Source organism: Chlorocebus sabaeus, chromosome 12 (assembly GCF_047675955.1).
Source record: "Chlorocebus sabaeus isolate Y175 chromosome 12, mChlSab1.0.hap1, whole genome shotgun sequence".
Lineage (NCBI taxonomy): Eukaryota > Metazoa > Chordata > Mammalia > Primates > Cercopithecidae > Chlorocebus > Chlorocebus sabaeus.
The window spans coordinates 103,759,580-103,787,503 of record NC_132915.1 but is presented as its reverse complement, the minus strand read 5'-3'; the positions used below and the strand labels follow the sequence as shown (position 1 = coordinate 103,787,503).

The following is a 27,924-nucleotide window of genomic DNA, read 5'->3' as shown; positions in this document are numbered from 1 at the left end:
TTTAGCTTCTGAATCCTCTTAACCGATGAATCCATTTCACAGGTGAGGAGACTGAGTCATTTCCCCAAGGCCACACACTTAGAGTGACAGAGCTGGTTTGGACTTTCAAGCCCACACTGTGAAACGCCATGCCAGACTGACATGGGCACTGCCCCAGCAGAACCAGCACACTGGAGACAGGGGCTGTGGCATCTCACCTGCCACACCCTCAGGTTAGATGGGTGAATGAACAGATGAGGTGGGTGAATGGGCCAGGGGGCTGGCGTGGGGGATCGAGTAGGCCGCAGGGGGGCTGCAGCGCTCTGGGGTCAGGGTGGGCTTGGGTGGCTTGCACACAGGCTAGGAGGACTCAAGGCAGAATTTATTGGCCCCTGAGCCCCCTCCCCCATTCCTCCTTCTCTCATAGCCAGGCCAAGACTGACATGGAGGTGACATAGACCCGTAAGGACTGAAAAGCTATGCCTGAGGGACAGCCAGGCAGCCATCCAGGGAGGAGGATGGGGAGTGGGGAGAGACCAGGAGCGCGGTCCTGACCTCCTACTGTAGATGGGCATCAGGGGCCACCTATAGATGTCCGGTCCTCTCCTCCCCTCCTGGAGGTGGGGGTGGAGCCCAGTGAACTTGGGCAGCTCTGGGGCTACAATTCTCTTTGGCCACCGGATGGATGTGACCACTGTCCTTGACCACTCTGTTGACTTCCTGAGTCTGGGGACTTCTACCCTGGTTCCATTTATAAGCTCCCTGCTTTCTAGGAAGGGCTTGGTGACCCCTTGTCCTCTCCCTACCCTGACCCAAGACATCATCCTGAGAAGACCCGTCAGTCTCAGCCTGGGAATCAGAGGGCCTGCCCTGCCCAGAAGACGTTAACTTGGACATGAGACTTTCACAGAAAGCCTCTGGAAAGGTTGGGGAGGCAGTGAGTCACTTGGCAATTTTGGATGGAGGGGGCAACACCTCAGGATGGAGGTGCCAGGCCCCGCTTGCTTTGGTCTGGCCTTGTCCGGGACCCCTCTGGGGCGGAACCTGGGGCTCCGGATCCAGCATCCACCGGCCCTCAGAGGGATGGGGAGAATCACAGCTTCTCCTCGCCTGCCTGGATGCGGCTGTAGGCCTCTTGGTCCAATGGGACGTAGCGGCCCTTCCGGGCATCTAGATAGAACAGCGGGTCTTTCATGATAGCCGGGTCAAAGCCCTCCTTCCGTAGCTCTGTCTTCTGCAACTTGTAGGTCCCTGGGAGAGCAGGGAAGAAGACTCAGTGCAGGGCAGGGGCCTGAGCTCCCAGGAACCCCACTACCAGTGCTGAGGAAGGCAGGGAGTGGGGCTAGAGGACAAACACGGGAGGAAAGTGGGGGAGGAGGAGGCACAGCCCTTTACAGTTTGCAAAGAATGTTCGACCTATTACCTAAAGTAATAGAGCAGCCGTGGCAAAGTTGGGGCCTGGGGACAGCTGCTAGTTACCCACCCACCCCTACTTTGCAGATGGGAAAACGGGCCTGGAGAAGGGAAGTTATTTGCCTAGTATTACATACTGAGTGACAGCAGAGTGGGGACCAGAACTGAGGTCTTCTGACTGTGATGTGTCCCTTTGAGTACCGACCAGATAACAGTGTGAGCTCATTTCACCTGTACATCAGCCCCACAGGGCAGGTGCTCAACCGTATTCTCTGGATTCTAACATGGACGTGCTTGCAGATTTTAACATCTCTGAACTAGTATAATTAGCAGCACATATTTTCTTACTCGTATATAAAGTATTCATGGTATTTTTTTCTTTTTTATTGAGACAGGGTCTCGCTCTATCACCCAGGCTGGAGTGAAATGATGCTATCTCAACTCACTGCAACCTCCACCTCCCGGGCTCAAGTGATCCTCCTACCTCAGCCTCCCAAGTAGCCAGGACTATAGGTGTTCACCACTGTGCCTGGCTAAGTTTTGTATTTCTCTCTTTATTTTTTTTTTTGGAGACGGAGTCTTGCACTGTCACCAGGGCTGGAGTGCAGTGGCTCGATCCTGGCTCACTGCAACCTCTGCCTCCTGGGTTCAAGTGATTCACCTGCCTCAGCCTCCCAAGTAGCTGGGATTATAGGCGCCCACCACCACGCCCAGCTAATTTTTTGTATTTTTAGTAGAGACAGGGTTTCACCATGTTGGTCAGGTTTGTCTCGAACTCCTGACCTCAGATGATCCACCCTCCTCGACCTCCCAAAGTGCTGGGATTACAGGCGTGAGCCACTGCGCCTGGCCAAGTTTTGTATTTCTTGTAGAGACAGGGTTTCGCCATGTTGCCCACGCAGATCTTGAACTCCTGGGCTCAAACAATCCACCCGCCCCAGCCTCCCAAAGTGCTAGCATTACAAGAATGAGCTGCCACGCCTGGCCGCATCTTTCAATCAATGGTATTAATCCTGTACAGATGAGAAGACTGATGCTCAGGGTGGTAGAAGTGGGGTTGGAACCTGGATGAGACAGACTACCACAAATGGCTACAGGTTCCTCCCCTCCCTGTACACACACACACCTCTGCTATGTGGCTTTGGCACTTCTGGCAAGAGCTCTTTTTCAACCTCCACTGGCCTCAATCTGGACTGGCTTTACAACCTGCTTTAATCAACAGAAGGTGGTAAACACAATGTTGTAGGAGTTCCGGGTGAGTCTAGGCCTCGGGGGACCTTGCATCTTCCACCTCTACCCACTTAGGGGTGCCCTGGGGCTAGTCTAGCCTTCCAAAGGGTGAGAGGCCATGTGGAGCAGAGATGAGCCATCCCAGGTGAGGGCCCAGACTGGCGCTGTCCAATATGACCTCATGTGGCTATCTACATTTCAATTATTAAATAAGGCCGGGCATGGTGGCTCGCGCCTGTAATCCCAGCACTTTGGGAGGCCAGGGTGGGCGGATCACCTGAGGTCAGGAGTTCGAGACCAGCATGGCCAACATGTCAAAACCCCATCTCTAATAAAAAAAAAAAATACAAAAATTAGCCAGGTGTGATGGCACGTGCCTGTAATCCCAGCTACTGGGGAGGCTGAGGCAGGAGAATCACTTGAACCCAGGAGGCAAAGGTTGTAGTGAGCTGAGATTACACCACTGCACTCCAGCCTGGGCAACAGAGCAAGACTCCATCTCAAATAAATAAATAAATAAATTTAAATTCAACAAAATTTAACCCCAAAGTGTTGATATTACAGGCGTGAGCCACTGCATCCAGCCAGCAGCCACCTTTCAAGTGTTCAGTAGCACTGCCAGGCTAGTAGCTATTGTGTTGGACAGCAGAAACCTAGAACATTTCCATCGCTGCAGAAGGTTCTGTTGGACAGCGCTGCAGAAGCAAGCAGTCGAGAGCCAGACACCTGGGTGAGGCCATCTAACTGCCTCCTGCCTCAGCTAAGTTACTAAGTGATGACAGCTCTTTCAGTGACCCCAAAGCAAGGTCAAAAAGAGAACTGCTCAGCTGCACTTAACCCCTACATTGCTTACCCACAGAATTATGAATAAATAAAGTGGCTGCTTCAAGCCATTTTGGAGCAAGTAAGTTTGGGGGTGGTTTGTTCTGCCGCAAAGCGCATCTGAAACACAAGGTCTGAGAGCCTCCCTGCCTTTCCTGGCCAGAAGTGTGGTGCTGCCCAATCCTCTGGAAGCTCCTGGTCTTGGCCATTAGCCTGGCCACGGTGTCTCCATCCTTCAGAACCACACTGAAGTCCTAAACCCTCCCCAATGCTTTAGGCACTCCAGGTACCCACTGTCTGGCAGAAGCCACACTGACTAGGGAGTGTCCACCATCAAGGTAGGACTGACATGATGACAACATGGGAGGTGGCCAGGGAAATGTGCTCCAAGGGTGAGCAGCCAGGGGGTGCTCAGAAGGGGCACCAAGGGCTGAGGAAAGCATGGGCAGGTATGGGCATGAGCCTCAGCATTTCCTGCCCACCAGGGAACTCTTGAGAGCCACCAATGGGCCAACAGATAGAAAGATGGTGCTGTCCTGTGGGCGACTGCAGGCCCGGGGCCCACCTCCCACCTGGACAACTGCAACCAGCCCTCCCTCGTCTCCCAGCTCCCTCAGGGCTGCCTGCAATCCTCTCCCACTCCATACACAGCAGCCAGAGAGCTTTCTAGAGCATGAGTCTGACCAGGTTCCCACCTGCTGAGATTCCTTTTTTTTTGAGACAGAGTGTCACTCTGTTGCCCAGGCTGGAGTGTGGTGGCGTGATCTCAGCTCACTGCAACCTGTGTCTCCTGGGTCTCCTGGGTTCAAGCAATTCTCCTGTCTCAGCCTCCTGAGTCGCTGGGATTACAGGTATGCACCACCATGCCTGGCTAATTTTTTTTTTTATATATATATTGAGACAGAGTCTCACTCTGTCTCCCAGGCTGGAGTGCAGTGGCATGGTTTCGGTTTACTGCAACCTCCACCTCCCAGGTTCAAGTGATTCTCATGCCTCAGCCTCCCAGGTAGCGGAGATTACAGGTGGCCGCCACCATGCCTGGCTACATTTTTTTTTTTTTTTTTTTTGAGACAGAGTCTCACTCTGTAGCCCAAGTTGGAGTGCAGTGGTGTGATCTCGGCTCACTGCAACCTCCACCTCAGGGCTCAAGCTATTCTTCTGCTTCAGCTTCCCAAGTAGCTGGGACTACAGGCACCCACCACCATATCTGGCTAATTATTTTGTATTTTTGGTAGAGACAGGGTTTCACCATGTTGCCCTGGGTGGTCTCGAACTCCTGAGCTCAGGCAATCCATCAGCCTTGGCCTCCCAAAATGCTGAGACTACAGGTGTGAGCCACCGTGCCCAGCCTAAATTTTTAAATTTTTTTTTGTATTTTTAGTAGAGATGGGATTTCACCATGTTGGCCTGGCTGGTCTTGAATTCCTGACCTCAAATGATCCGCCCACCTCGGCCTCCCAAAGTACTGGGATTACAGGTGTGAGCCACCGCGCCCGGCCAGCTAATTTTTGTGTATTTTTAGTAGAGACGGGGTTTTGCCATGTTGGCCAGTCTGGTCTCAAACTCCTGACCTCAAGTGATCTGTCCGCCTTGGCCTCCCAAAGTGCTGGGACTACAGGCAAGCCACTGCACCCAGCCTTGCTGAGATGCTTCTGTGGCTCCCTACTACCCCCGGGACAGTCCCGACTCCTATCCTGGCCTGCAAGGCCCTGGACTTCCAGCCCCTGCTGGCTTCTCTCCCACTTCAATGCCACTGCCTGCCCCTCTCACTTGGCTCCAGCCTTGGGGGCCCCCTTTCATTCCTCGAGCACCCAAGCTCCTTCCGGCTTTAGTGGCTTTACAGTGTCTATTCCTGCAGCCTAGAGTGCCTCCCACCCCCATATTTCAGGTCTCAGCTGAACCATCCCCTCCTCAGAGGAGCCTTCTACTCATCCCAAGCGTCCTCCTTTTTGCTCTCCTATCAGCTTGCTCTGTGGTTCATTTTTCTTCTTTTTATCTGTTTAACTCTAATCTCATGACAGATTATATGGTACACTCTTTACCTTTGGAATGCCTTGTCCTAGACCAGCCACTCTCCTGCTCTAAAACTCTAAGAAGGCAAACGTCCTGTCAAAGCTCACCACCCGTATCCTGAGGCTTAGCGCAGTGCCTGGCACCTAATATTTGTTCTACTAAGGAACAATGTGTGTCCTCTCTGCCGGCCCCGTCTGCTCACCTCTACATGGGAAGGTCACTTTACCAACTGCCCGGCCAGGCTGTGTGCAGAGGTCAAATGACAGCCAACCGGGTCCCTCCAGAAGGAAACGGGAAGGGACCTGGGATCCGAGAGCTAGAGCAGGGGCGGGACACACCTGTTTTGTGCAGCTCAGGCAGGATGCGCAGGAAGATGGGGCGCGCATACAGGGGCAGTTCCTTCTCCAAGTCCTGAGCAAAGCGCTCCAGGTCACAGTTGCCAGTGGGGCTGGCCACGGCAGCCATTCCGGCCCGGCCCTCGGTTCCTGGGGATGGCAGGGTAGACACTGAGCAGCTGGTGGTGTCCCTGGATGATGCCTCCCCACCCACACCTTGCGTCTGCCTGCACATACCTGGCACCTCGACACCATACACGGCCACGTCAGCCATGTCCAGCAGGCGGCTGAGTGTGCCTTCCACCTCGGTGGTGGACACGTTCTCACCTTTCCAGCGGAACGTGTCCCCAGTGCGGTCTCGGAAGTACAGGTAGCCCAGCTCGTCCATCACCAGCACATCACCTAGGGAGGGGCCGGATGAGGCAGGGCTGGGCCTGGCCAGCTCTGAGTCCAGGGCTCAAACCAGGGAGGCTTCGCTGGAGCCCAAGGATTTGTTTGACCTCAAGGGCCAGGACTGGGGAAGTCCTGGGAAGGTGTCCTCTGGAGGTGGGAGAAGGTCCCCTCCTCCCCCAACCCTCAGGAAGGGGCTATGAAGGGCTGGGGACCCACCAGTAAGGTAGGCCTGGTCCCCCTTCTTGAAGACATCCTTGGCAATCTTCTTGTTGTTGGCGCCCTGGTTGAGGTAGCCATCGAAGCGGCGCAGGGGGTCTTTCTGGATGATGCGGCCCACCAGCTGGCCTGGCTCACCTGGGGTGGGGAAGGCAGGGTCGGATCTGCCCTAGGCAGCCTCTCCCACCCGTCCCGTCACCAGGTGTACCCTGCGTCGTTTTTTTTTTTTTTTTTTTTTTTTGAAACTATGTTTCGCTCTTGTTGCCCAGGCTGGAGTGCAGTGGTGCGATCTCACTGCAACCTCCACCTCCTGGGTTCAAGCAATTCTCCTGCCTAGCTGAGACTACAGGCGCACGCCAACATGCCCAACTAATTTTTTTTTTAAATTTTTTAGTAGAGCTGGGTTTCATCCTGTTTGCCAGGCTGGTCTTGAACTCCTGACCTCAGGTGATCCGCCCACCTCAGCCTCCCAAAGTGCTGGGATTCCAGGTGTGAGCCAACACTCCCAGCCTGTACTCTGCGTCTTGATCTGATTTGAGTCACACTGCTTGCCACAGAAATGCCCCACCTCCCCCAGCCCAAGAGCTCATCTTGGCAGTTCGGACAAACTGAGCCAGCGATGTCTGTTCTTGAAACTGATGGGAAGATGAACATAGGTCAGGCTCCTTGGGGACAGCCTAACGAAGCCAGTGCCCCAAGCCCCTGCTCCATGCCGGGCTCCACTCAGAGTTTTATGTTCTTTACCAAACATAATCCTCAGGCCAGCCCCACGGGCGGGTGCTGCCATGGGCACAGTTTGTAGATAAGGGGACTTAGACACAGAGAGGCTGAATACTCGCCCATGACACAGAGCTAAGGAGCTGAGCCAGAATAAATCTCAAGCAGCCTGGACTCAGGGTCATTTGGAGTCAATATGAAAATGAATGAATGAGGTTGGGCATGGTGGCTCACATCTGTAATACTAACATTTTGGGAGGCTAAGGTGGGTGGATCACTTGAGGTCAGGAGTTCGACACCAACCTGGCCAACATGGTGAAAGCCCATCTCTATTGAAAATAGAAAAACTGGCCGGGCGCGGTGGCTCAAGCCTGTAATCCCAGCACTTTGGGAGGCCGAGACGAGTGGATCACGAGGTCAGGAGATCGAGACCATCCTGGCTAACACGGTGAAACCCCGTCTCTACTAAAAAATACAAAAAAAAACTAGCCGGGCGAGGTGGCGGGCATCTGTAGTCCCAGCTACTCGGGAGGCTAAGGCAGGAGAATGGTGTGAACCCGGGAGGCGGAGCTTGCTGTGAGCCGAGATCCGGCCACTGCATTCCAGCCTGGGTGACAGAGCGAGACTCCGTCTCAAAAAAAAGAATTAAAAAGGAAATAGAAAAACTAGCCAGGCATGGTGGCGTGAGCCTGTAATTCCAGCTACTCAGGAGGATGAGACAAGAGAATTGCTTGAACCCAGGAGGCAGAGGTTAGAGTGAGCCAAGCTCATGCCACTACACTCTGGCCTGGGCGACAGTGAGACTTCATCTCAACCAAAAAAAAAAAAAAAAAAGAATGAATGAATGAAAATGAATGAATGGACTGATGGACAGATAGAACGGTGAATGAATGAATGGATGGATACACAAAGAAATGAGTAACTTGTAGCCCTAGGAGCAGAGCTAACTGATGGCCACTGGTCAGAAAAGGGCTTCCCATCTACACACACCTGGATTCCTTCCTTCCCAGGTCAATCCCTCCCTCTCTGACCCCCAAGTGACAGACCTGGCTGGCAGGGAATGCAGATGCCATTGGGCCCCCGGATCAGCTCCATGGTGTCCTCGTTGACACGTACCAACCGGATGGGGTACACGAAGGACAGGATGCGGCTGTTGAAGCCACAGGCCCCCACCTGCGAAGGCCAAGACTTGGGCCTGGGCTCTCTCACCATGGGCCCAAAACTGGACAATGAGGGGGAGGTGGGACTCCAGCACCCACAATCTCATGCTGGAACTCTGCCCTCCCCTCTGCGTCCAGTGCCTTCCGTGGGCCATCCCTGCAGCGGCCTTGCCCATCCCCAACCTGGCCGCACCTGGCTGTCGAAGTTGCCCAGGCTACAGTTGCACTCCGTGGCCCCATAGAACTCAGCCACCTGGGGTATGTGGAAGCGGCTGGAGAAGTTGGTCCAGATGGACTGCCGGAGGCCGTTGCCTAGTGCCATGCGAACCTGGTGCTGGTTTTCTGCCTCCCGCGGTGGCTGGTTCAGGAGGTAGCGGCACAGTTCACCAATGTACTGCACAATCTGGGGGTGAACTTGGTGTGACTCGAGGTTCCAGAGGCTGCCCTCACTACACTAGGATTCTCCTGATCCCTCAAGCTCCTACTCTCCCCAGGGGTTGGCCATTATATCCTTTCACTCTCCAGGTCTCAGTCTCCCCATCTGAACAATGGGGACTTTGCCACAAATGGAGCCCTTTGGAATGACTGGCCACCTCAGCTATAAGATAGATGCCCCAAAGTGTAGTTGGGAAGAGGGTAACGAGGGGAAAGGGACAGTTCACCCTTCCCACTCTCGCTCACCGTGCATTTGTACTTGATACAATCATCCCAGAACCGGGAGGCTGAGAACTTCTTCCGAATCACCACCGTCATGCCATGCAGCAGGCACTGCCCGATTCCCACGATGTTTCCTGGAGGCGGAGGGATGGCCCCTGGGTCAAGGAGATGAAGACCCTCCCCGAACCAGTGATACTGCCATCCAGCCAGGCAGGCCTGCGCTGCCCTGCAGGCTTCTGCACCTCACATCTGCCTGCCTTGGGTGACCTCCTCCAAGAAGCCTCCCCGGCTTCCATCACCAGGCTCCTCCTGGTGCTGCACTCTTGTCCCTGCCCCTCCCCTACACTCACATATACACCCAACTGTAAGCATGTGGAGGGCAGAGCTATATTTATTCAAGTTGTCTTCCTGTAAGCCCCTACAAACAGCAACAATGCCATGCATATCTGTGGAAACAAACTGAAATGAGACAGGCCCAGATGCTCCGTGGGACACTGCCACACACACTGTGAGGCTGGTGTGCTCATACTTTTTTCAATTTAAAACAACTTTTTTCTTTTTTTTTTTTGAGACAGTCTCTCACTCTGTCGCCCAGGCTGGAGTGCAGTGACGCCATCTCGGCTCACTGCAAGCTCTGCCTCCTGGATTCACGCCATTCTCCTGCCTCATCCTCCCGAGTAACTGGGACTACAGGCGCCTGCCACCATGCCCGTCTACTTTTTTTTTTTTTGTATTTTTAGTAGAGATGGGGTTTCACTATGTTAGCTAGAATGGTCTCGATCTCCTGACCTCGTGATCCGCCTGCCTCGGCCTCCCAAAGTGCTGGGATTACAGGTGTCAGCCACTGTGCCTTGCTTAAAACAAAAATTCTAGAGACAGGTCTCACCATGTTGCCCAGGCTGGCCTTAAACTCCCAGGCTCAAGTGATTCTGTCTCAGCCTCCCCAGTAGCTGAGACCACAGGCATGTGCACCACGCCTGGCTAATCCTGTTTATTTTTAAATTAAATTAAGTGTATTTATTTATTTTGAGACGGAGTCTTGCCCTGTCACCCAGGCTGGTGTGCAATGGCGCGATCTAGGCTCATTGCAACCTATGCCTCCTGGGTTCAAACCATTCTCCTGCCTCAGCCTCCCAAGTAGCTGGGATTACAGGCGCCTGCCACCAAGCCCAGTTGTTTTTTGTACTTTTAGTAGAGACGGGGTTTCACCACGTTTGACCAGGCTGGTCTCGAACTCCTGACCTCGTGATCCGCTTGCTTTGGCCTCCCAAAGTGCTGGGATTACAGGTGTGAGCCACTGCGCCTGGCCTATTTTTATGTTTTTTGAGACACTGTCTCGCTCTGTTGCCCAGGCTGGAGTGCAGTGGCGTGATCTCAGCTCACTGCAACCTCTGCCTCCCAGGTTCAAGCAATTCTCGTGCCTCAGCCTCACAGGTAGCTGGGATTACAGGCACATGTCACCACACCCAGTTAATTTTTGTATTTTTAGTAAAGATGGGGTTTCGCCATGTTGGCCAGGCTGGTCTCGAACTCCTGGCCTCAAGTGATCCGCCCGTCTTGGCCTCCCAAAGTGCTGGGATTACAGGTGTGAGTCACCACACCTGGTCCAAAGCTGTGTGTTTGTACCTCAGCACACTGCCTGACAGGGGTGGGGTTCCTGGAGACCTGGCAGGTGCTGGAGGCTGAGTGACAGCCCTAGAGTTACCTGCTGAGTGGTAGAGGGGGAGGCAGTCATAGATGATGTCATTGGGCCGCATGCGGAATCCATAGTACACCAGGGCAGCCATGCGGTAATACCTGGGAGGGCACAGGGCCGAGGGCTGAGTGGGCCCTGAAAAGGCAGGAGGAGGCTCCCCCGCCCTGCCTGTGCCTACCCCACCCTGGGCACCTGCCCCTTACCTGCTGTGCACCACGATGGCGGCCTTGGGCAGCCCTGTGGTGCCCGATGTGTAGATGTAGAACAGTTTATCTAAAGAAAACAGATGCGAGTGGCTGTCGGGTGCAGCTCAGGGCTGGGCACAGGGTCACACGGACGGACACCTGCAGGTGTGCACCCTTCAACACCTGTTCCCATCACACCCTTGCCAGGAAGCCTGTTCTGATGACCTCAGACACCACTCAGCTCCAACACCAGCATCCATTCCAACAAATATTTCCTGGGCCCTTGCTCTGTGCTAGGCCCTGCGGGGAGAGAGACATCAGTGAGCACGACGGGCATGGGCCTAGCCCTCTTGGCAATCACAGCTCAGTGGAACAGTCAGATGAGGACACAGGCAATTCCAATACTAAGCAGCAAGTGCCGAGGGAGGCCACAGGACCTGTCGAAACCCAGTAGCCACATTTGGCCCAAGCTTGCAGGAGGGGAGGTGGTGCCAGGTAGGCTTCCCGATAAAGGTGACACCTGCCCCAAGTCATAGAGCACAGGGAGGTTAGCTGCAGGAAGTGGGGTGTTGAGGTAGCTTCCGCACTGCTGAGCATTGATCTGCCCCACTCTGCAGCCCTCCACAGGGACTGCCACACTAGAGTTTCTATGCGAGGCTTGGCCCTACCAGACTTGAGGTTCCCTGGAGGTCAGGACATCCACAAGAAGACGCCACACGTTTAGAACGCCTGCCAAGACACCTCACGCTCTCTGGCTGCCTGCTGTTTGCCAGCCCTAGGCACTATGAGGGCACCAGGGCAACCCAGCCAGAGTCCCTGCCCTGAAATAGCTGACAAATGCACCCAAGAGACCAGATTCACGTACAAGAGAGAAGTTAAACAGTGCTGATGACAATGACCAGTTACTGAGCCCCTCCTGCCATACCCTAGCTTCAGGACTGGCCCCACTGTATTTTTTTCAATGCTCAAAGCTACTCATAGAGTAGGTTCTGTTACTGTCCCCAGTTTTATGGCTGTGGGAACTGAGGCTCCAAGGGCAGGGCAAGTGTCAGGGTTCACACAAAGGAAGCAGTAGAGCCAGGATATAAACTCGCATCTGACTCGACAGCCCAAGCTCTGAGCCACCAGGCAATGTGGCTTCACAGGAAAGGGAATGAGAAGAGCAGAAGAACCAGGTAGGCTACAGTATAAAAGAAGAGGGGTGAGAGGCTCAGAGAGGCTGCCTGGAGGCGGGGTCAGGGAGGCAGCGCAGCCCTGGGAGAGGATCACAGCTGGAGATCCCGAGGTGTCCTGCACTGAAGAGGTACTTGATGAATATTCAAAGGGTCTTGCTCCTCACCCACCCTGCCACCCAACCGCAACAAAGCCCAGACCAGGCAGGTTCCTGGAGTCCACAGGATTCTACATTAGGCATCAGTGAAGGCTTGTTCAACAAATCAAACTGGACTTTGTGATCTCCTGTGTTCTCAGCCCTGTATCTGGCACTGTGACACACATCAGCTCATGCCACCTTCACAGTAACCCTGGAATGGCCCAGGTTTACTGTCACCATTTTCCAGATGGAAAAAGGGAGGTGATGTGACATGTTCCAGGCACACGGCCAGTTTCCAGAAAAGCCTCCTTCTGGCACTGAGGCCAGTGCTCCTGTCCAGGGCCCGTGTAAGCGCCCCTCTGTGGGGTGGGGACGGAGCCCACCTGTGAAGCCCTTGTCAGGGCAACTGGGCAGGTGCTTGGGAGCATCTTCCAGCAGAGGGTCCAGGTGTTCTGTGCTTGTAGGCACCGCATTGGGCTCCCAGGAGCCAGAGCAGAAGAGGCTGAGCGAGGGGTCCAGGCTGGCATGGATCTCACAGATGGCTGTGGGGAGACAGGGCAGTCAGCAGGCCAGAAAACCCCATGTTGCCAAGGACCTCTGCTCCCAGCAGGGCTGGCCATGTTGCTGAGGAGACTGGCTGGGCAGGAGAGGCAGGGAAGCAACTGGGCCTTCAGTGCTGATGGGGCACCAGCAACGGTTCTATTAGCCACGGGTTAACCACAGAGTAGGCCCGCTTTACCTGCATTCTTTGGTCTCACAGCCCTGGGAAGGAGGGACCAATGACAGCCCCTCTTACAGATGAGAAGATTGAGGCTCTGAGAATGAGAGGACCTGCTCACAGCTAGAATGTGCTGGACCTGGCATGCAACGCCAGCTCTACCTCACACCAAGGTCTGGGCTCCCACCCACTGTCCCGCACTACTTACTCTGTGGGGCACCAGATAGAAGGCAGGAGTGCGGGTCAGAGGCCAGTGGCCGTCCATCCCCTTCCGAGAGTGGGAACCTTCTCTCAGGCTCCCCTGTGTGCTGCACAGACATCACACTCCACCCGCCTAGGTATGGAGCAGCGCTGGTCAGCTTGGCCCCACCTCCCTGGCTTCCTCTTGATTTGCCCAACCCTCTCCTCTTCCCTGGCTGCCTTCTTCCCTCTCCCCTTTCAGCACCAATTTTTCTTTTCTTTCTTCTTTTTTTTTTTTTTGCTTTTTAAAGTAGAGACAGGGGCTCACTATGTTGTCCAGGCAGGTCTTGAACTCCTGGGCTCAAGAGATTCTCTTGCCTTGGCCTCCCAAAGTGCTGGGATTACAGGCATAAGCCACTGTGCCTGGCCCCCTTTCAGCATCTTTTTTTTTTTAAGACAGAGTTTCGGCTGGGCGCGGTGGCTCACGCCTATAATCCCAGCACTTTGGGAGGCTGAGGCAGGCAGATCACGAGGTCAGGAGATTGAGACCATCCTGTTTAACACAGTGAAACCCCGTCTTTACTAAAAATACAAAAAATTAGCCGGGTGTGGTGATAGGCGCCTGTTGTCCCAGCTTCTCAGGAGGCTGAGGCAGGAGAATGGCATGAACCCGGGAGGCAGAGCTTGCAGTGAGCCAAGATCGCGCCTCTGCACTCCAGCCTGGGCCACAGAGCGAGACTCCATGTCAAAAAAAAAAAAAAAATACAGAGTTTCACTCTGTCGCCCAGGCTGGAGTGCAGCGGCATGATCTCGGCTCATTTGGTTCAAGTGATTCTTGTGCCTCAGCCTCCTGAGTAGCTAAGATTACAGGCGTGCACCACCACACCTGGCTAATTTTTGTATTTTTAGTAAAAACAGGGTTTCACCATGTTGGCCAGTCTGGTCTTGAACTCTCAAGCTCAAGTGACCTGCCCTCCTTAGCCTCCAAAAGTGCTGGGATTACAGGCGTCAGCCACCGTGCCTGGCCCCCTTTCAGCATCCTAATGACTTCCCCATTCATTATCCCACAAACACAACAGTGTGGGGAGGAAAAACAGTGCACTGTGGTCAAGCTGAAGATCAAACCCCAGTTCTGCCACTTACCAACTGTGTGACCTTGGGTGAGCTCCTCACAAACCCCTCTGAGCCCCAGGCTCATCACCCATAAAACCAAGATCCCTACCTTCCCTGGTCTTTATGGAGATTAGAGCTGCTCTTGGAAAGCAGCAGCATCAGCACTTTGCAGGTGCCCATTGTGGCAGCAAATAAAATGCAGGCTCTGTGAGGACAGTGGGGAATTAATTTTGTTCCCATTATACAGAGGAGCTAGATATGGCCTAATTAGTCACAAGGATGATTACCATTGTACTGAGGGGCCACTTCGCATCAGCCATGTTGCTAGTGCTTCAGGTGAAGTATCTTTTTTTTTTTTTTTTAAGACGTAACCTCTCTCTGTCACCCAGGCTGGAATGCAGTGACGTGATCCTGGCTCACTGTAACCTCTGTCTCCTGGGTTCAAGCGATTCTCCTACTTCAGTCTCCCGAGTAGCTGGGACTGCAGGTGCGCACCTCCATGCTCCGCTAGTTTTTTTTTGCATTTTTATTAGAGACCGGGTTTCACCATGTTGGCCAGGCTAGTCTCGAACTCCTGATCTCAAATCTGCCCACCTTGGCCTCCCAAAGTGCCGGGATTACAGCCATCACACACCACACCCGGAGTTTTTTTGTTTTTTTTTTTTTGAGACGGGGTCTCACTCTGTCTGCCAGGCTAGAGTGAAGTGGCACAATCGCCACTGACCGCAGTCTTGACCTTAGTCTTAAGTCATCCTCCTGCCTCAGCCACTGAGTAGCTGGGACTACAGGTCCATGTCACCATGCCTAGCTAATTTTTTAAAAACTTTTTTAGTATGCCAGGTGTGGTGGTTCATGTCTATAATCCCAGCACTTTGAGAGGCAGAGGTGGGTGGATTGCTTGAACTTAAGAGTCTGAGACCAGCCTGGGCAACATGACAAAACTGAGTATCTACAAAAAATGCAAAATTTAGCCAGGCATGGTGGTGTATGTCTGTGGTCCCAGCTACTCACGAGGCTGAGGTGGATGGATTGCTTGAGCCTGAGAGGTCAAGGCTGTTGTGAGCTGTGACTGCACCACTGCACTCCAGCCTGGGTGACAGAGCAAGACCCTGTCTCAAAAAAAGTTTCTTAGTAGAGAAAGAATCTTACTATGTTGCTTAGGCTGGTCTCAAACTCCTAGGCTCAAGGGATCCTCTTGCCTTGGCCTCCCAAAGTGCTGGGATTACAGGTGTGAGCCATTATGCCCAGTCTGAAGTACCTTTTAGAAAACAGTATCAAGTAGGAACTACGGATGAAGAAACTGAGGCTCAGAGAAATCAGTCCCTTTCCCAGGATCTCCAGTTTACTTGTGGCACTGCCTAAGCTGTCTGACCCCACTCTGTGTCCTTAACCACACAGCCTTGGCAGGGCTGGAAGGGAGCCGTGGTCTGTGTAAGATCCCATGGGGTTCCTGCTTGTCCCTCACCCGCTTGGGGCTCACCTGAGGCCATTTCGCTGCCAAAGACAAGGGCCCGTGCACGTGAGGTGGTGAGGCAGTGGAGCAGGGCATCCCGCCGCAGGTTGGTGTTGATGAGGGCCGCCTCCACACCGAGCTTGGCCATGCCCAGCCATAGGCCCACGAACTCATTGCGGTTCTCCATGAAGATGGCAGCCACATCCCCCGAGGCCAGGCCCCGGGCCTGCAGGAAGTTGGCTACACTGCTCGAGTACTCATCCAGCTGGCGGAAGGTCCAGTGGGTATCTGTGCCCTCGAAGATCAGGGCCGTCTTGTCGGGGTGGCGCCGAACGGTAGAGGCAAACAAAATGGGCACCGTCCGCCGTTCCCGCAGGCACTGTCGCACCTTCGCCTTCACCTTCAGGAGCACTAAGCCGCCACTGTGTGTGAGCAAGAGAGGGTGCTGTGCCTGCCATGGTTGGGAGTGAGGGGTCCTGACACCCTACCCCAGGCTGCTGCTTCGCCAACCTATGCTTCATGAGCCAGATCCCCTATAACACTTCCATCTCCTGGCTCCTGCTGGGAACATGCACCGTCTTACTGATGCCGCTCAGTAACACTGAGAGTTCGTATGATTCCTATCTTCCCTCACACAGAAGGAAATCAAGGCTCTCATGGTGCCGTGGCCTGCTCAAAGCTTCATGGATGGAGGGTGGCTGAGCTGAGATTTGAACTCTAGGCCTCTCTGGCTCCAGAGTTCAACTCCTACCCTCTCAGCCTGCTGCTCCAGCAGAAACCTCCTAGGTCTCCAGAGCTTCCTGTAAAAATCCAAACTCCTTGTTTGGGGCCTCCCACAGTCCAGTGGCTCCCCCCACCCACCATGACCACAGTAAATAAAGAATGAGTTTACTGGTCTGTCCAGTCTTTCTCCCTGTGAGCCTAGCTGGGATAGGCTTCTGTCTTATACAACACTCTGTCCCCAGGGTCCTGTGCCAGGCAGAATAGACGCTCAATAACTTTGTGGAATCACTTGGCAACATCCCACTCCTGCCACCTTTTTTTTTTTTTTTTGAGATGGGGTCACACTCTGTCACCCAGGTTGGAGTGCAGTGATGCAATGTCAGCTCACTGCAACCTTCGCTTCCCAGGCTCAGATGATGCTCCCAACCTCAGCCTCCCAAGTAGCTGGAACCACAGGTGCACACCACGGTGCCTGGCTAATGTTTTTGTATTTTGGTAGGGACGGGGTTTTGCCGTGTTGCCCAGGTTGGTCTCGAACTCCTGAGGTCAAGTGATCTAGTCACTTCGGCCTCCCAAAGTGCTAGGATTACAGGTGTGAGCCACTGCGCCCAGCCCTGGACTCCATGGCTTCGTTGCTGATGCTGTGCCTTCTGGTTGGGACTCATCTCCTTCCACCACCACTAAGGCACCTCTCAAGTACAGCCAGTTTTTCTCCAGGAGGCCTTCTCTGATTCCCAGGATCCTGGCTGGAGGCTGTCTCTCCTTGCTCCATGCTCCCACAGTTACCACCCTTCCTGGTGTGCCGCTCCATGCCTTCTTTTGTAATCAACCCAGATTGACAAATGCTGAGCTGCCTGTGCTGGGTGTGGGTCACTGAACTGGGTGCTGGGACACAGTAGTGAGCAATGCTGCACCAGGGTCTCTGCACCAGGGTCTCTGCCCACATGGGACTGCCAGTTTACAGATGTGCTGTGTCCCTTTCTTTCTCCTGACCAATCTGAGCTTGGCAGATAGGGTCTGCCTTATTCCTCTCTGGACCCCAGAGCTAGCCTGGCACCTAGTAGAGAATAAACGGGAATAAGTATTTCTGGTACAGGATGTCTCTTGGAGCATACCTGGCTTTCTTTGGGGAGCAGGTTATCCCAGACATCTGAGTAGGGGCCCTGCCCTAGAACTCAGTGCCCCCTGTGCCATCTTGCACCCCTGCCAACCTGAGGGCAGGGCCTTTCCCCAAGGTTCCTCTTTACCCTTTCACAAACTTACAGAGTCCTCAGGACCCCTTGCAGATGTCTCAACACACTTGGTGTTCAATGTATGTCCTAGGCCAAGCCTGCCCAAAGCCTAGGAGCCTCAAGTTAAGGAGATTCCCTGGGAAAAGACTTTGACCTTGGAGATGGAGGTACCAGGTACCATTGCCAGGGGAAGGGTGTGGAGCAGAGGTTGCTGTTCTGGAACTCAGCTCAGCTGCCCTGTGCTGGTAGAGACCATGAGGTCTGGCCTGGGGAGACTTGGGGGACCAGAAGCTCACTGTACTGTGAGAGACCCCAGGAAAGGCTGGGCCAGGTACTCACAAAATATCGCGCCTGATGGTTTTGATGAAGACCCGGATGAAGCGCCAGCCTCCAGATCCCAAGTAGAGGAACAGCAGGGAAAATCCCACCTGGGTCCAGGGCAGTTTCAGCACCAGCTTGGAGAACAGCAGCACCCCCACTAGAGAGGCTCCAAGCAGCATTGTGGCCTGCAGACACAGAGCAGTTAGTGGACCCAAACACCCATCCCTCCAGGTCTCCTACCTCCCAGCCCAGACAGCCAGGCCACTGTGATCCCAAGGGGACAGCCTGTGGTAAGGCTTAGCCATACTAAGTTGGGTGACTGACCACAGGGGTCCCTTTCCAGGCATGGCCTAGGAGGGGCAGGCTAGGGGCTTGGCACTTGAGGTGAGGAATTCTATGAGTGAGAAGCAGGAGGCTGGTTCTCGTCTCATAGTCCCATCTCTGTCTACCATCCTCCAAGTGACCTTGGGCAAGACCCTTTCACATTTTAGACTTTAGTCTCTGCCCTCTGCGCAATGGGTATAGGGAGACGTGTTCTAAGAGGCTTTTCTAGCCAAAACAGGACAGTTCACTCTTCTGACATCCAAGGTCTCTAAACCAGATGGCCTGGGGGTGGGTATCGACTAAGAGCCTCTGGCTCGCCAGCAGTGGGGGCTCACACCTGTAATCCCAGCACTTTGGGAGGCCAGGGCAGGCGGATCACGAGGTCAGGAGTTCAAGACCACGCTGACCAAGATGGCGAAACCCCATCTCTACTAAAAATACAAAAATTAGCCAGGCATGGTAGCACACACCTGGAATCCCAGCTACTCAGGAGGCTGAGGCAGAAGAATTGCTTGAACCTGGGAGGCGGAGATTGCACTGGGGCGAGATTGTGCCACTGCACTCCAGCCTGGGAGACAGAGCGAGACTCTGTCTCAAAAAAAAAAAAAAAAAGTATCTGGCTCGACTACCCACCCAGAGACCCAGGGAGGGTCTGTGGATGACCAGGCCAAGTCAAAGGGGCAGCTCCCTGGAAAAGGTGCCCTGCTCGGTCCCTGCCCACAGGCTCAGGCATCGCAGTGCATCTGCTGGTCGATAGAGGGCGACCCAGAAAACGAGTTAGAGCCTGGAGGTGCTTGAGAGGTGACCGCCCAGGGGGCAAAGCTGATGGAGGGAGGCGAGGGGGACCTTGAAGATACCACCCCACAACACACAGACACATACAGACACTCGGATGAATCTTTGGGGTCTGGGACTTAGGGGAAGGCGAACGACTTACTGTGCTTCAGGGGCTGGGCTAAGCTAGGACTCTTGGATTCTATTCCTGGATCTTTGAGGACTTGCTCAAGGGGACATCTGATGGGGCTGTTTTTCTCCGGGTTTTCCTGTTCTGGGATGAAGGTCACGAATGTGAAATGGCCTGAGAGCCTCCAAGCCAGGATAAGGGAATGGTCTGGACCACAAGAAGCCCTGGGACACCATCTCCCCCGCCCCCTCGCGAAAAGCAAAAGCCGGGGGCGGGGGAACTGAAGCAGAGTCCTCAACCCCAACTCCAGGGTCCAGGATCCTCAGATCTCTGGCCTCCCATAGACCACCACAGCAGAGGGGCAGGAACCTGTCCTGGAAGGATGGCGGATGGGGCAAGAAGAGGCCAGAAGAGGGTGACCAGTTCCCTCGGGCCCCTGTCCGGGGTCACGCGTACCGCCCTCGCCCCTGCACAGCAACCTAACAATGCGTCTGTCCGGGAAACAACGCCGCAGGGCGCGCCCCCCACCTGGGGTCCGCACCGCCACCTCGCCCGACTCGGCCCGGCACATTTCCCCACCCGGGAACCCACCGGCCCGGTCTGTGCTCACCTGGCGTCGGCTCCGCCGCGCGACGCCCCGTCCAGATGCGGCCCGGTTGCAGCAGAGTAGGGAGCGCGAGGAGCATTAGCCGCCCCTGGGCGTACGAAGCCGGGTCTCAGCAGGACTTAGCCGGCTCTGCGCCCTGCATGGCCCGGCCGCCCCGCCAGCCCCGCCCGCCGCCAGGCCCCGCCCGCCGCGCTCCTCCCCCGCCCGCCTTCCGCAACCCAAACCGGCTGTGCCGGGCCGCAGAACCGCCTGCCGCACCTTCCCCGCGGCCGGCAAGCCACAGAGCCGGCGGCGCAGCGCAGCCCCAGCGCGCCCGGCGCCGCCCGGCCCCAGCCCGCCCTGCGCGCGCAACGGCTTCGGGCGGCGCCGCCGCGCGGCAAGCTGGGAGTTGTGGTCCACGCCGCCCCGCCCCACCCGGCCGAGGAGACCCCGGAGTCGACCCCCGAGTCCGTGAGGAGACAGGCGGACTTCACTCCCGCCCTTCCTTCCTGCCGACCCTGGCCCTTACCCACTGCTGTCCCCAGCGCCCAGATGTAGGAAGAGCACCCCAATCCACACCACAGCCGAAAACCCGAAGCACGCGCTCGGGCCCCGGCCGAGTTCAGCCAACACCCAGCACCACACCTAGAAGCTCGCTAAAGCGGCGATTTCAGGCAGAGGTGAGCGGGGCGGTTGCACTCCGCAGCCGGCTCTGTGGCGCAATGGATAGGGCATTGGACTTCTAGCTTGAGCTCTGGTGTGGTCACTCAAAGGTTGTGGGTTCGAGTCCCACCAGAGTCAAATTTTGATGGCTCCTACTCCCTGACTTCCACCTGCGTGTTTTGAGGACTCCAGGACCTATATAATAAAGTTCATAAAGAAAATAATAAATCACACCCAACTTTGCTGCGACACAGCCATAAACCTGGTGTCCGGGTGACTAAGAGGAATCCTTTCTCATATCATGGTGTCTTGTGAGCAGCCTGGCACACCTGTTGGCACAAAGGACACGGATTTGGAGGCCCTTAGTTAACTTCACCATCTATGATCTCTGGTCCCTGCGGTAAATCAGTTAACCCATAAACCTATGCCCTTATTTGTCATGCCACCTGCAGAGCCATAGGCAAGCAGCCAGATTCTTGGCCCTGTTGGGACTCTTGGCCTCTGAAAAATTGGTTTCTTGTTAATTAACCATGTCAGGCATCCACAATTGCCACTTGGAATAGATCCCTCGGAGGCTGAGGCAGGAGAATTGCTTGAACCTGGGAGGCGGAGGTTGCAGTAAGCTGAGATTGTGCCACGCACTCCAGCCTGGGCGACAGAGCAAGTCTCCGTCTGGAAAAAAAAAAAAAAAAAAAAAAAAAAAAAAAGACATTCTGGCACTGGCGTGGTGGCTCAAGCTTGTAATCCCAGCACTTTGAGAGGTGGAGGCAGGAGGATCGCTTCAGCCAGGAGTTCAAGACCAGCCTGGGCAACATAGTGAGACCCTGCCTCTACAGAAAAAAAAAAAAAAAAAAAAAAAAATTAGCCAGGTAGCTCTGGCTTGTACTCCCAGCTACTCAGGAAGCTGAGGTGGGAGGATTGCTTGAGCTCTGGAACTTGGGGTTGCAGCGAGCTGTGATTGCACCACTGCACTTCACCCTGGGCAACAAAGTAAGACTGTGTCTCAAAAAATGAAAATAAGCTGGGCACAGTGGCTCATGCCTGTAATCCTAGTACTTTGGGAGGCTGAGGTGGGCAGATCACATGAAGTCAGGAGTTCAAGACCAGCTGGCTAACATGGCAAAACCCTGTCTCTATTAAAAATACAAAAATTAGCCGGGTGTGGTGGTGCACGTCTGTAGTCCCAGCTACTCGGGGACTGAGGCAAGAGAATCACTGAGAGGCAGAGGTTGCAGTGAGCTGAGACTGCGCCACTGCACTCCAGCCTGAGCAACAGAGCAGCGAGAGCCTGTCTCAAAAAAAAAAATTATAATAATAAAATAAGGATGAACTTTTGGTCTGATAAGGATTGGGACCTATTTCTTCTGGAATACAGGGTGCGTCCTTTTGGGGACGTGGGTAAATTCCAGCACCACATTCTTCATGGGTATCACCATCAGGAGGCAGAATGTGCAGTGGTATGGGCATGGGCATGGAGTTCAACTTCTCAGCTGAAAGGTCAAGATTCATTTTCTTCATATATATAAAAATTGGGACATACTAATTCATAATACCTCACAGGGTCGGTGTGGAGATTTGTGGGGAGTATTTGGGTTTTTTTTTTTTCCTTTGAGACGGAGTCTTGCTCTGTCACCCAGGCTGGAGTGCAGTGGCACGATCTCTGCTCACTGCAAGCTCCACCTCCCGGGTTCACGCCATTCTCCTGCCCCAGCCTCCCAAGTAGCTGGGACTACAGGCGCCCGCCACCACACCTGGCTAAGTTTTTTGCATTTTTTTTTAGTAGAGACAGGGTTTCACCGTGTTAGCCAGGATGGTCTTGATCTCCTGACCTCGTGACTGGCCTGCCTCGGCCTCCCAAAGTGCTGGGATTACAGGTGTGTGCCACCGCGCCCGGCCAGGGTTTTGTTTTTGAGACAGGAAGACAGGAAGACAGGAAGACAGGATCTGGCTCCATCACCCAGGCTGGAGTGCAGTGGTGCGATCATAGCTCACTGCAGCCTCAACTTCTTGGGCTCAATGGATTCTCCCCGCCTCAGCCTGGGACTATAGGCACGTACCACCACATCCGGCTTGTGGGGAGCATTTGCAGTAGTGCTTTACATGTTTATAATTGTGGCTTATAGACTCATTAAGCATGAAGTACATACAAGATCAAGATCTAGACAGGAAGGTTATCTCTGATTTTCAGAAGGGCTTGGCAAATAACAGAAGCTCAATAAACATTTCTTTTTGTTTGTTGGTTGGTTTTTTTGAGACAGTCTCGCTCTGTGGCCAGGCTGGAGTGCAGTGGCACGATCTCAGCTCACTGCAACCTCTGCCTCCCGGGTTCAAGCGATTCTCCTGCCTCAGACTCCCGAGTAGCTGGGACTACAGGCTTGCTCCACCAAGCCCATGACCAGCTAATTTTTGTATTTTTAGTACAGACGGGATTTCATCATGTTGGCCAGGATGGTCTCAAGCTCTCTCTTTTTTTTTTTTTTTTTTTGAGACAGAGTCTCGCTCTGTCGCCCAAGCTGGAGTGCAGTAGCGCGATCTCGGCTCACTGCAAGCTCCGCCTCCCAGGGTTCATGCCATTCTCCTGCCTCAGCCTCCCTAGCAGCTGGGACTACAGGCGCCCGCCACCATGTCCGGCTAATTTTTTGTATTTTTAGTAGAGACGGGATTTCACTGTGTTAGCCAGGATGGTCTCAATCTCCTGACCTCGTGATTCGCCCTCCTCGGTCTCCCAGTGTTGGGATTACAGGCATGAGCCACTGCACCTGGCCAACATTTCTTGAACGAATGAAAGGGAGAATGAATTGGAGGCTCTGACCTTATCCACACCAGGATCCGTGAGTATAAACATGAGTACTTCCACATCAACTACTGAGGTCATATACGAGTGGGCAGGTGAGAGTTAGCCGGAGGGTGCTGGTGACCAGCCACCTGCTCTCCTTCAGTCAGGCTTGTCACACTGGAGAAACCAAAGCAGTACCACCGGACATTGGGTCAGGCCTGAGGGGGAGAAGCAAGAGGGAGAGCAACAGAGAGAACACGATAGCCTGCCTTTCAGTTGCTTACAGTCTAGCTGGCCACACAGAGGGCAGGTGGGAGTGAGATGGAATAGGTTGTCCCTCACTCAGTGCTCACTGTGCTGGTGTCATACTCATCACAGTACTGTCATTAAAATTTTTTAATTTTTTGAGATAGGGTCTTATTTGTATCATCCAGACAATCACAGCTCACTGCAGCCTTGACCTCCTGGGCTCAGGTGCTCCTGCTACCTCAGTCTCCTGGGTAGCTAGGGCTACAGGTATGCACCACCACATCGGGCTAATTTTTTGTATTTTTAGTAGAGAAGACGTTTCATCATGTTGTTCAGGCTAGTCTGGAACTTTTGAGCTCAAGTGATCTGCCTCCCCCAGGCCTCCCAAAGTGCTAGGACTCCAGGCATGAGTCACCACCTCCAGCTCTACCAATAAAATAATTTCAGAGTGGTGACTGCTCTAAAGAAAATAAGGGTAGGGTGCGGTGGCTCACATCTGGAATCCCAGCACATTGAGAGGTCAAGGCAAGAAGATGGCTTGAGGCCAGGAGTTCAAGACCGGCCCAGCCAGCATAGCAAGACCCTGTCTCTACAAAAAAAAAAAAATTAATTAATTAAAACAAACAAACAAACAAAAAAAAAACACAGCCGGGCCCGGTAGCTCACACCTGTAATCCCAGCACTTTGGGAGGCTGAGACGGGGGGATCATGAGGTCAGGAGTTTGAGACCAGCCGGACCAACATGGTGAAACCACATTTTTATTAACAATTAAAAAAAAAATTAGCTGGGCATGGTGGCAGGCACTTGTAATCCCAGCTACTCGGGAGTCTGAGGCAGGAGAATTGCCTGAACCCGGGAGGCGGAGGTTGCAGTGAGCTGAGATCGTGCTGTTGCACTCCAGCCTGGGTGATAGAGTGAGACTCCATCCCCCAAAAAAAAGAAAGAAAGAAAGAAAAAAAAAAAACACTTGGCTGGGCAAGGTGGCTCATGCATGTAATCCTAGCACTTTGGGACGCCAAGGCGTGCAGATCACCTGAGGTCAGGATTTTGAGACCAGCCTGGCCAACATGGTGAAAACCCATCTCTACTAAAAATAAAAATTAGCTGGGTGTGGTGGAGCACCCTTGTAATCCCAGCTACTCGGGAGGCTGAGGCAGGAGAATCACTTGAACCTGGGAAACGGAGGTTGCAGTGAGCCGAGATCACGCCATTGCACTCCAGCCTGGGTGACAGAGTGACACCGTCTCAAAAAAAAAAAAAAAAAAAAAAAATTTAGCTAGGCGTGGTGGCACGCATCCATAGGCCCAGCTACTAGGGAGGCTAAAACAGAAGGATCCTGGAGCCCAGGGGGTCGAAACTGTAGTGAGCCGTGATCGTGGCACTGCACTCCAGCCTGGGTGACAGAATGAGACCCCATCTCAAAAAATAAATAAGTAAATAATAAACAGATGATAGCATGGAGAGAGGGGGAGGGGGACTAGGGACTGCTTTAGATGGCTGAGAAGCCCAGGAAGGCATCTCTGAGGTGACATGTGAGCAGAGATGTGAATGACAAGGAGCTCACCATGTAACAACCTGGGGATGGTGCTGTTCCAAAAGGCAGGAAGAAGCCTGGTGTGTTCAGGAAGCAGGATGAAGGCAAGCATGGTTTTTTCTTTTTTTTTGAGACGGAGTCTGGCTCTGTCGCCCAGGCTGGAGTGCAGTGGCGCGATCTTGGCTCACTGCAAGCTCCGCCTCCCGGGTTTACGCCATTCTCCTGCCTCAGCCTCCCGAGTAGCTGGGACTACAGGCGCCTGCCACCTCGCCCGGCTAGTTTTTCGTATTTTTTAGTAGAGACGGGGTTTCACCGTGTTAGCCAGGATGGTCTCCATCTCCTGACCTCGTGATCCGCCCGTCTCGGCCTCCCAAAGTGCTGGGATTACAGGCTTGAGCCACCGTGCCCGGCCCTAAGCATGGTTTACTGAGATGGGAGACTGGAACTTTCTACGCAGAAGTTAGTAGGGCATCACCGGTGATTACCTGTAGCCAGTTTGAGTTTTCTCCAATCATGAGCTGGCAACACAAATGCCACCCTATGCTCAGGAGACCAGACTCCATTCCCAGCTAAGCCTGACGCTTTGTGTCCATCTCACGAGTGCTATAAAGGCCCAGGGTTGTCCAGGCACTGCTTGCCTAGAGCAGGTGAGCTACCCAGCTGGGCAGTGAAGGCCATCTGTCTGACCTCCGCTGCCACCCTGGCACTGTTGACTTTGGTGAGCTACAGTGGGGGTGTCTAGGACCCTGGGAAACTGCAGAAACAGCTGGCAGGTCTGCAGAGACTGGCGAGGTATGGAGACTCACTAGCATGGCCTCCTTTTCCCGCAGAGATTCAAGAAGCTCAGAACAAGGTTTCCCTCCTGAAAAGTCCGTGGTTCTGAGGTGGGCCTCCAGCCTCTCCTGCCCTTCCTCTGCTATTGGGATCCCTGAATCAGACGTGGTATGCACAGGGAAGGCTGGAGCCCTGGTATGGCAGTGCTGAGCAGGTCTTCAGACAACCCGTGGTTCCAACCCCAGCTCTACTCCTACTGCCTCATTAGTAAAACACAAGTAAAATACCACCTCCCTCCTTGGGTGGTGACCTTGAGGTGTCAATACGATAATGCATCTCAAGTGCATGGTACTGCCTGACATATAGTACAGTTAGAAACTGATCATAGATAGGGAAACTGAGGCACTGGTAAACGTAGCAGGGGGCCTGTGGCCTGTGTTTTAGTTACTCCAAGCAATTCTCTGCCTGCCTCTGGGCCATCAATCACCTATTCAAGCAATGAGGAATTGGCCTGAAAAATGCTAAAGCCTCTTCCATCTTAGGGCTTGTCTGGTTCTAAATCCCAAGCTAGGGCCACCCACTCTTCTAATACCTTTCATCCAGCCAGTCCTTGTTCCTTGGCTCTTACCCAAGGAAAATGCCTTTTTGCCACTCCAAAATGAACTGCAGCCTTTTGTGCTTATGAACACAGTAAGAAAACAGCTCCTGATTGGCTGGAAACTGGTTCACATCTGTATTATTTGGAAGACCAAGGGCAAGAGAATCACTTGAGCCCAGGAGTTCAAGCAGCCTGTGCAACAGAGACCTCAATTGTACAAAAAATTAAAATTAGTTGGGCGGCCAGGCATGGTGGCTCATGCCTGTAATCCCAGCACTTCGGGAGGCCTAGGTGGCCGGATCATGAGGTCAGGTGTTCAAGACCAGCGTGACCAACATGGTGAAGCCTCATCTCTACCAAAAAATACAAAAATTAGCTGGGCAGGATGGCATGCTCCTATAGTCCCAGCTCCTGGGAAGGCTGAGATGGGAGAATTGCTTGAACCTGGGACACAGAGGTTGCAGTGAGCTGAGATCACACCACTGCATTCCAGCCTGGGCAAAAAGAGTGAGACCCTGTCTCAAACATAAATAATTAAAAAATTAGTTGGGCATAGTGGTGTCTACCTGTGGCCTCAGCTACTGGGGAGGCTGAGATGAGGACTGCTTGGGCCCAGGAATTGAGGATGCAGTGAGCCATGATTATGCCACGCACTCCAGCCTACATGACAGGGCAAGAACTTCTCTCAAAAAAAAAAAAAAAAAAAGAACACCAAAAAAACACATTAAAAAACCAAAAAACCCCACCTCCTGCTCCTTGGGTCCTTTCTCTGAAGTCCATCTTCTGAATGTCCTCTCAGAAACCCCCACAGTAGTCCTAGGGGGTGAGCGCCTTAGGATTCCACTTTTCTTTTCTTTTTTTTTTTTTTGAGGCGGAGTCTCGCTCTGTCGCCCAGGCTGGAGTGCAGTGGCTGGATCTTGGCTCACTGCAAGCCCCGCCTCCCGGATTTACGCCATTCTCCTGCCTCAGCCTCCTGAGTAGCTGGGACTACAGGCGCCCGCCATCTCGCCCGGCTAGTTTTTTGTATTTTTTAGTAGAGATGGGGTTTCACTGTGTTAGCCAGGATGGTCTCGATCTCCTGACCTCTTGATCCGCCCGTCTCGGCCTCCCAAAGTGCTGGGATTACAGGCTTAAGCCACCGCGCCCGGCCCAGGATTCCACTTTTCTTGAGATGAAATGGGGACTCAGAGAGGGGAAGCGACTTACCCTAAGTCCTCTGCTGGAAAACAGGGAGGAGTTGGCCGGGTGTGGTGGCTCATGCCTGTAATCCCAGCACTTTGGGAGGCCAAGGTGGGCGGAACACGAGGTCAAGAGATCAAGACCATCCCGGCCAACATGGTGAAACCCCGTCTCTAAAAATAAAAAAATTAGCTGAGTATGGTGGCATGCGCTTGTAGTCCCAGCTATTCCGGAAGCTGAGGCAGGAGAATCATTTGAACCTGGGAGACGGAGGTTGCAGTGAGCCGAGATCTCACCATTGCACTCCAGCCTGGCGACAGAGCAAGACTCCATCTCAAAAAAAAAAAAAAAAAAAAAAAACAGGGAGGAGCAGGGAATTTGAATCCACGTCCACCCAGCTTCGGCCAGAGGAGAGGGGACAAGCAGCTAAAGCCCAGGCTGGGAGGGGAACTTCTGCGCTAGTGCTTG

The 27,924-nt window shown here is 53.7% G+C and overlaps 1 protein-coding gene across 7 annotated transcripts; it reads right to left on the bottom strand.

The window, feature by feature from the left end:
• Positions 1-340: 340 nt before the first annotated feature.
• On the bottom strand, positions 341-27,873 carry SLC27A4 (solute carrier family 27 member 4). Of its 7 annotated transcripts, none has more exons than XM_037994220.2 (17): positions 27,484-27,873; positions 23,158-23,339; positions 20,328-21,017; positions 19,707-19,791; positions 19,130-19,240; positions 17,887-18,053; positions 15,620-16,014; positions 12,512-12,670; positions 10,835-10,904; positions 10,641-10,732; positions 8,960-9,069; positions 8,472-8,681; positions 8,165-8,291; positions 6,402-6,539; positions 6,030-6,194; positions 5,796-5,942; positions 341-1,230 (listed from the first exon to the last, which is right to left on the bottom strand). In XM_037994220.2, the coding sequence occupies exons 6-17, from the start codon at positions 18,045-18,047 to the stop codon at positions 1,073-1,075; spliced, it is 1,932 nt and encodes a 643-aa protein (XP_037850148.2). In that variant the 5' UTR covers positions 18,048-18,053; positions 19,130-19,240; positions 19,707-19,791; positions 20,328-21,017; positions 23,158-23,339; positions 27,484-27,873; the 3' UTR covers positions 341-1,072. The 7 variants fall into 7 exon arrangements, with proteins under 7 accessions (XP_037850148.2, XP_037850152.2, XP_037850149.2 ...); XM_037994224.2 differs by having other exon boundaries at positions 19,130-19,235; XM_037994221.2 differs by having other exon boundaries at positions 20,585-21,017.
• Positions 27,874-27,924: the final 51 nt, after the last annotated feature.

Coding starts and splice junctions, on each gene's coding strand:
- SLC27A4 (XM_037994220.2), bottom strand. CDS start 18,047: ATGCTGCTTGGAGCCTCTCTAGTGGGGGTGCTGCTGTTCTCCAAGCTG. Junction 16,015..17,886: donor ACCATCAGGCGCGATATTTT/GTGAGTACCTGG, acceptor GCTCACACACAG/TGGCGGCTTAGTGCTCCTGA. Junction 9,070..10,640: donor CCCCCTCTACCACTCAGCAG/GTAACTCTAGGG, acceptor CTCCGCCTCCAG/GAAACATCGTGGGAATCGGG.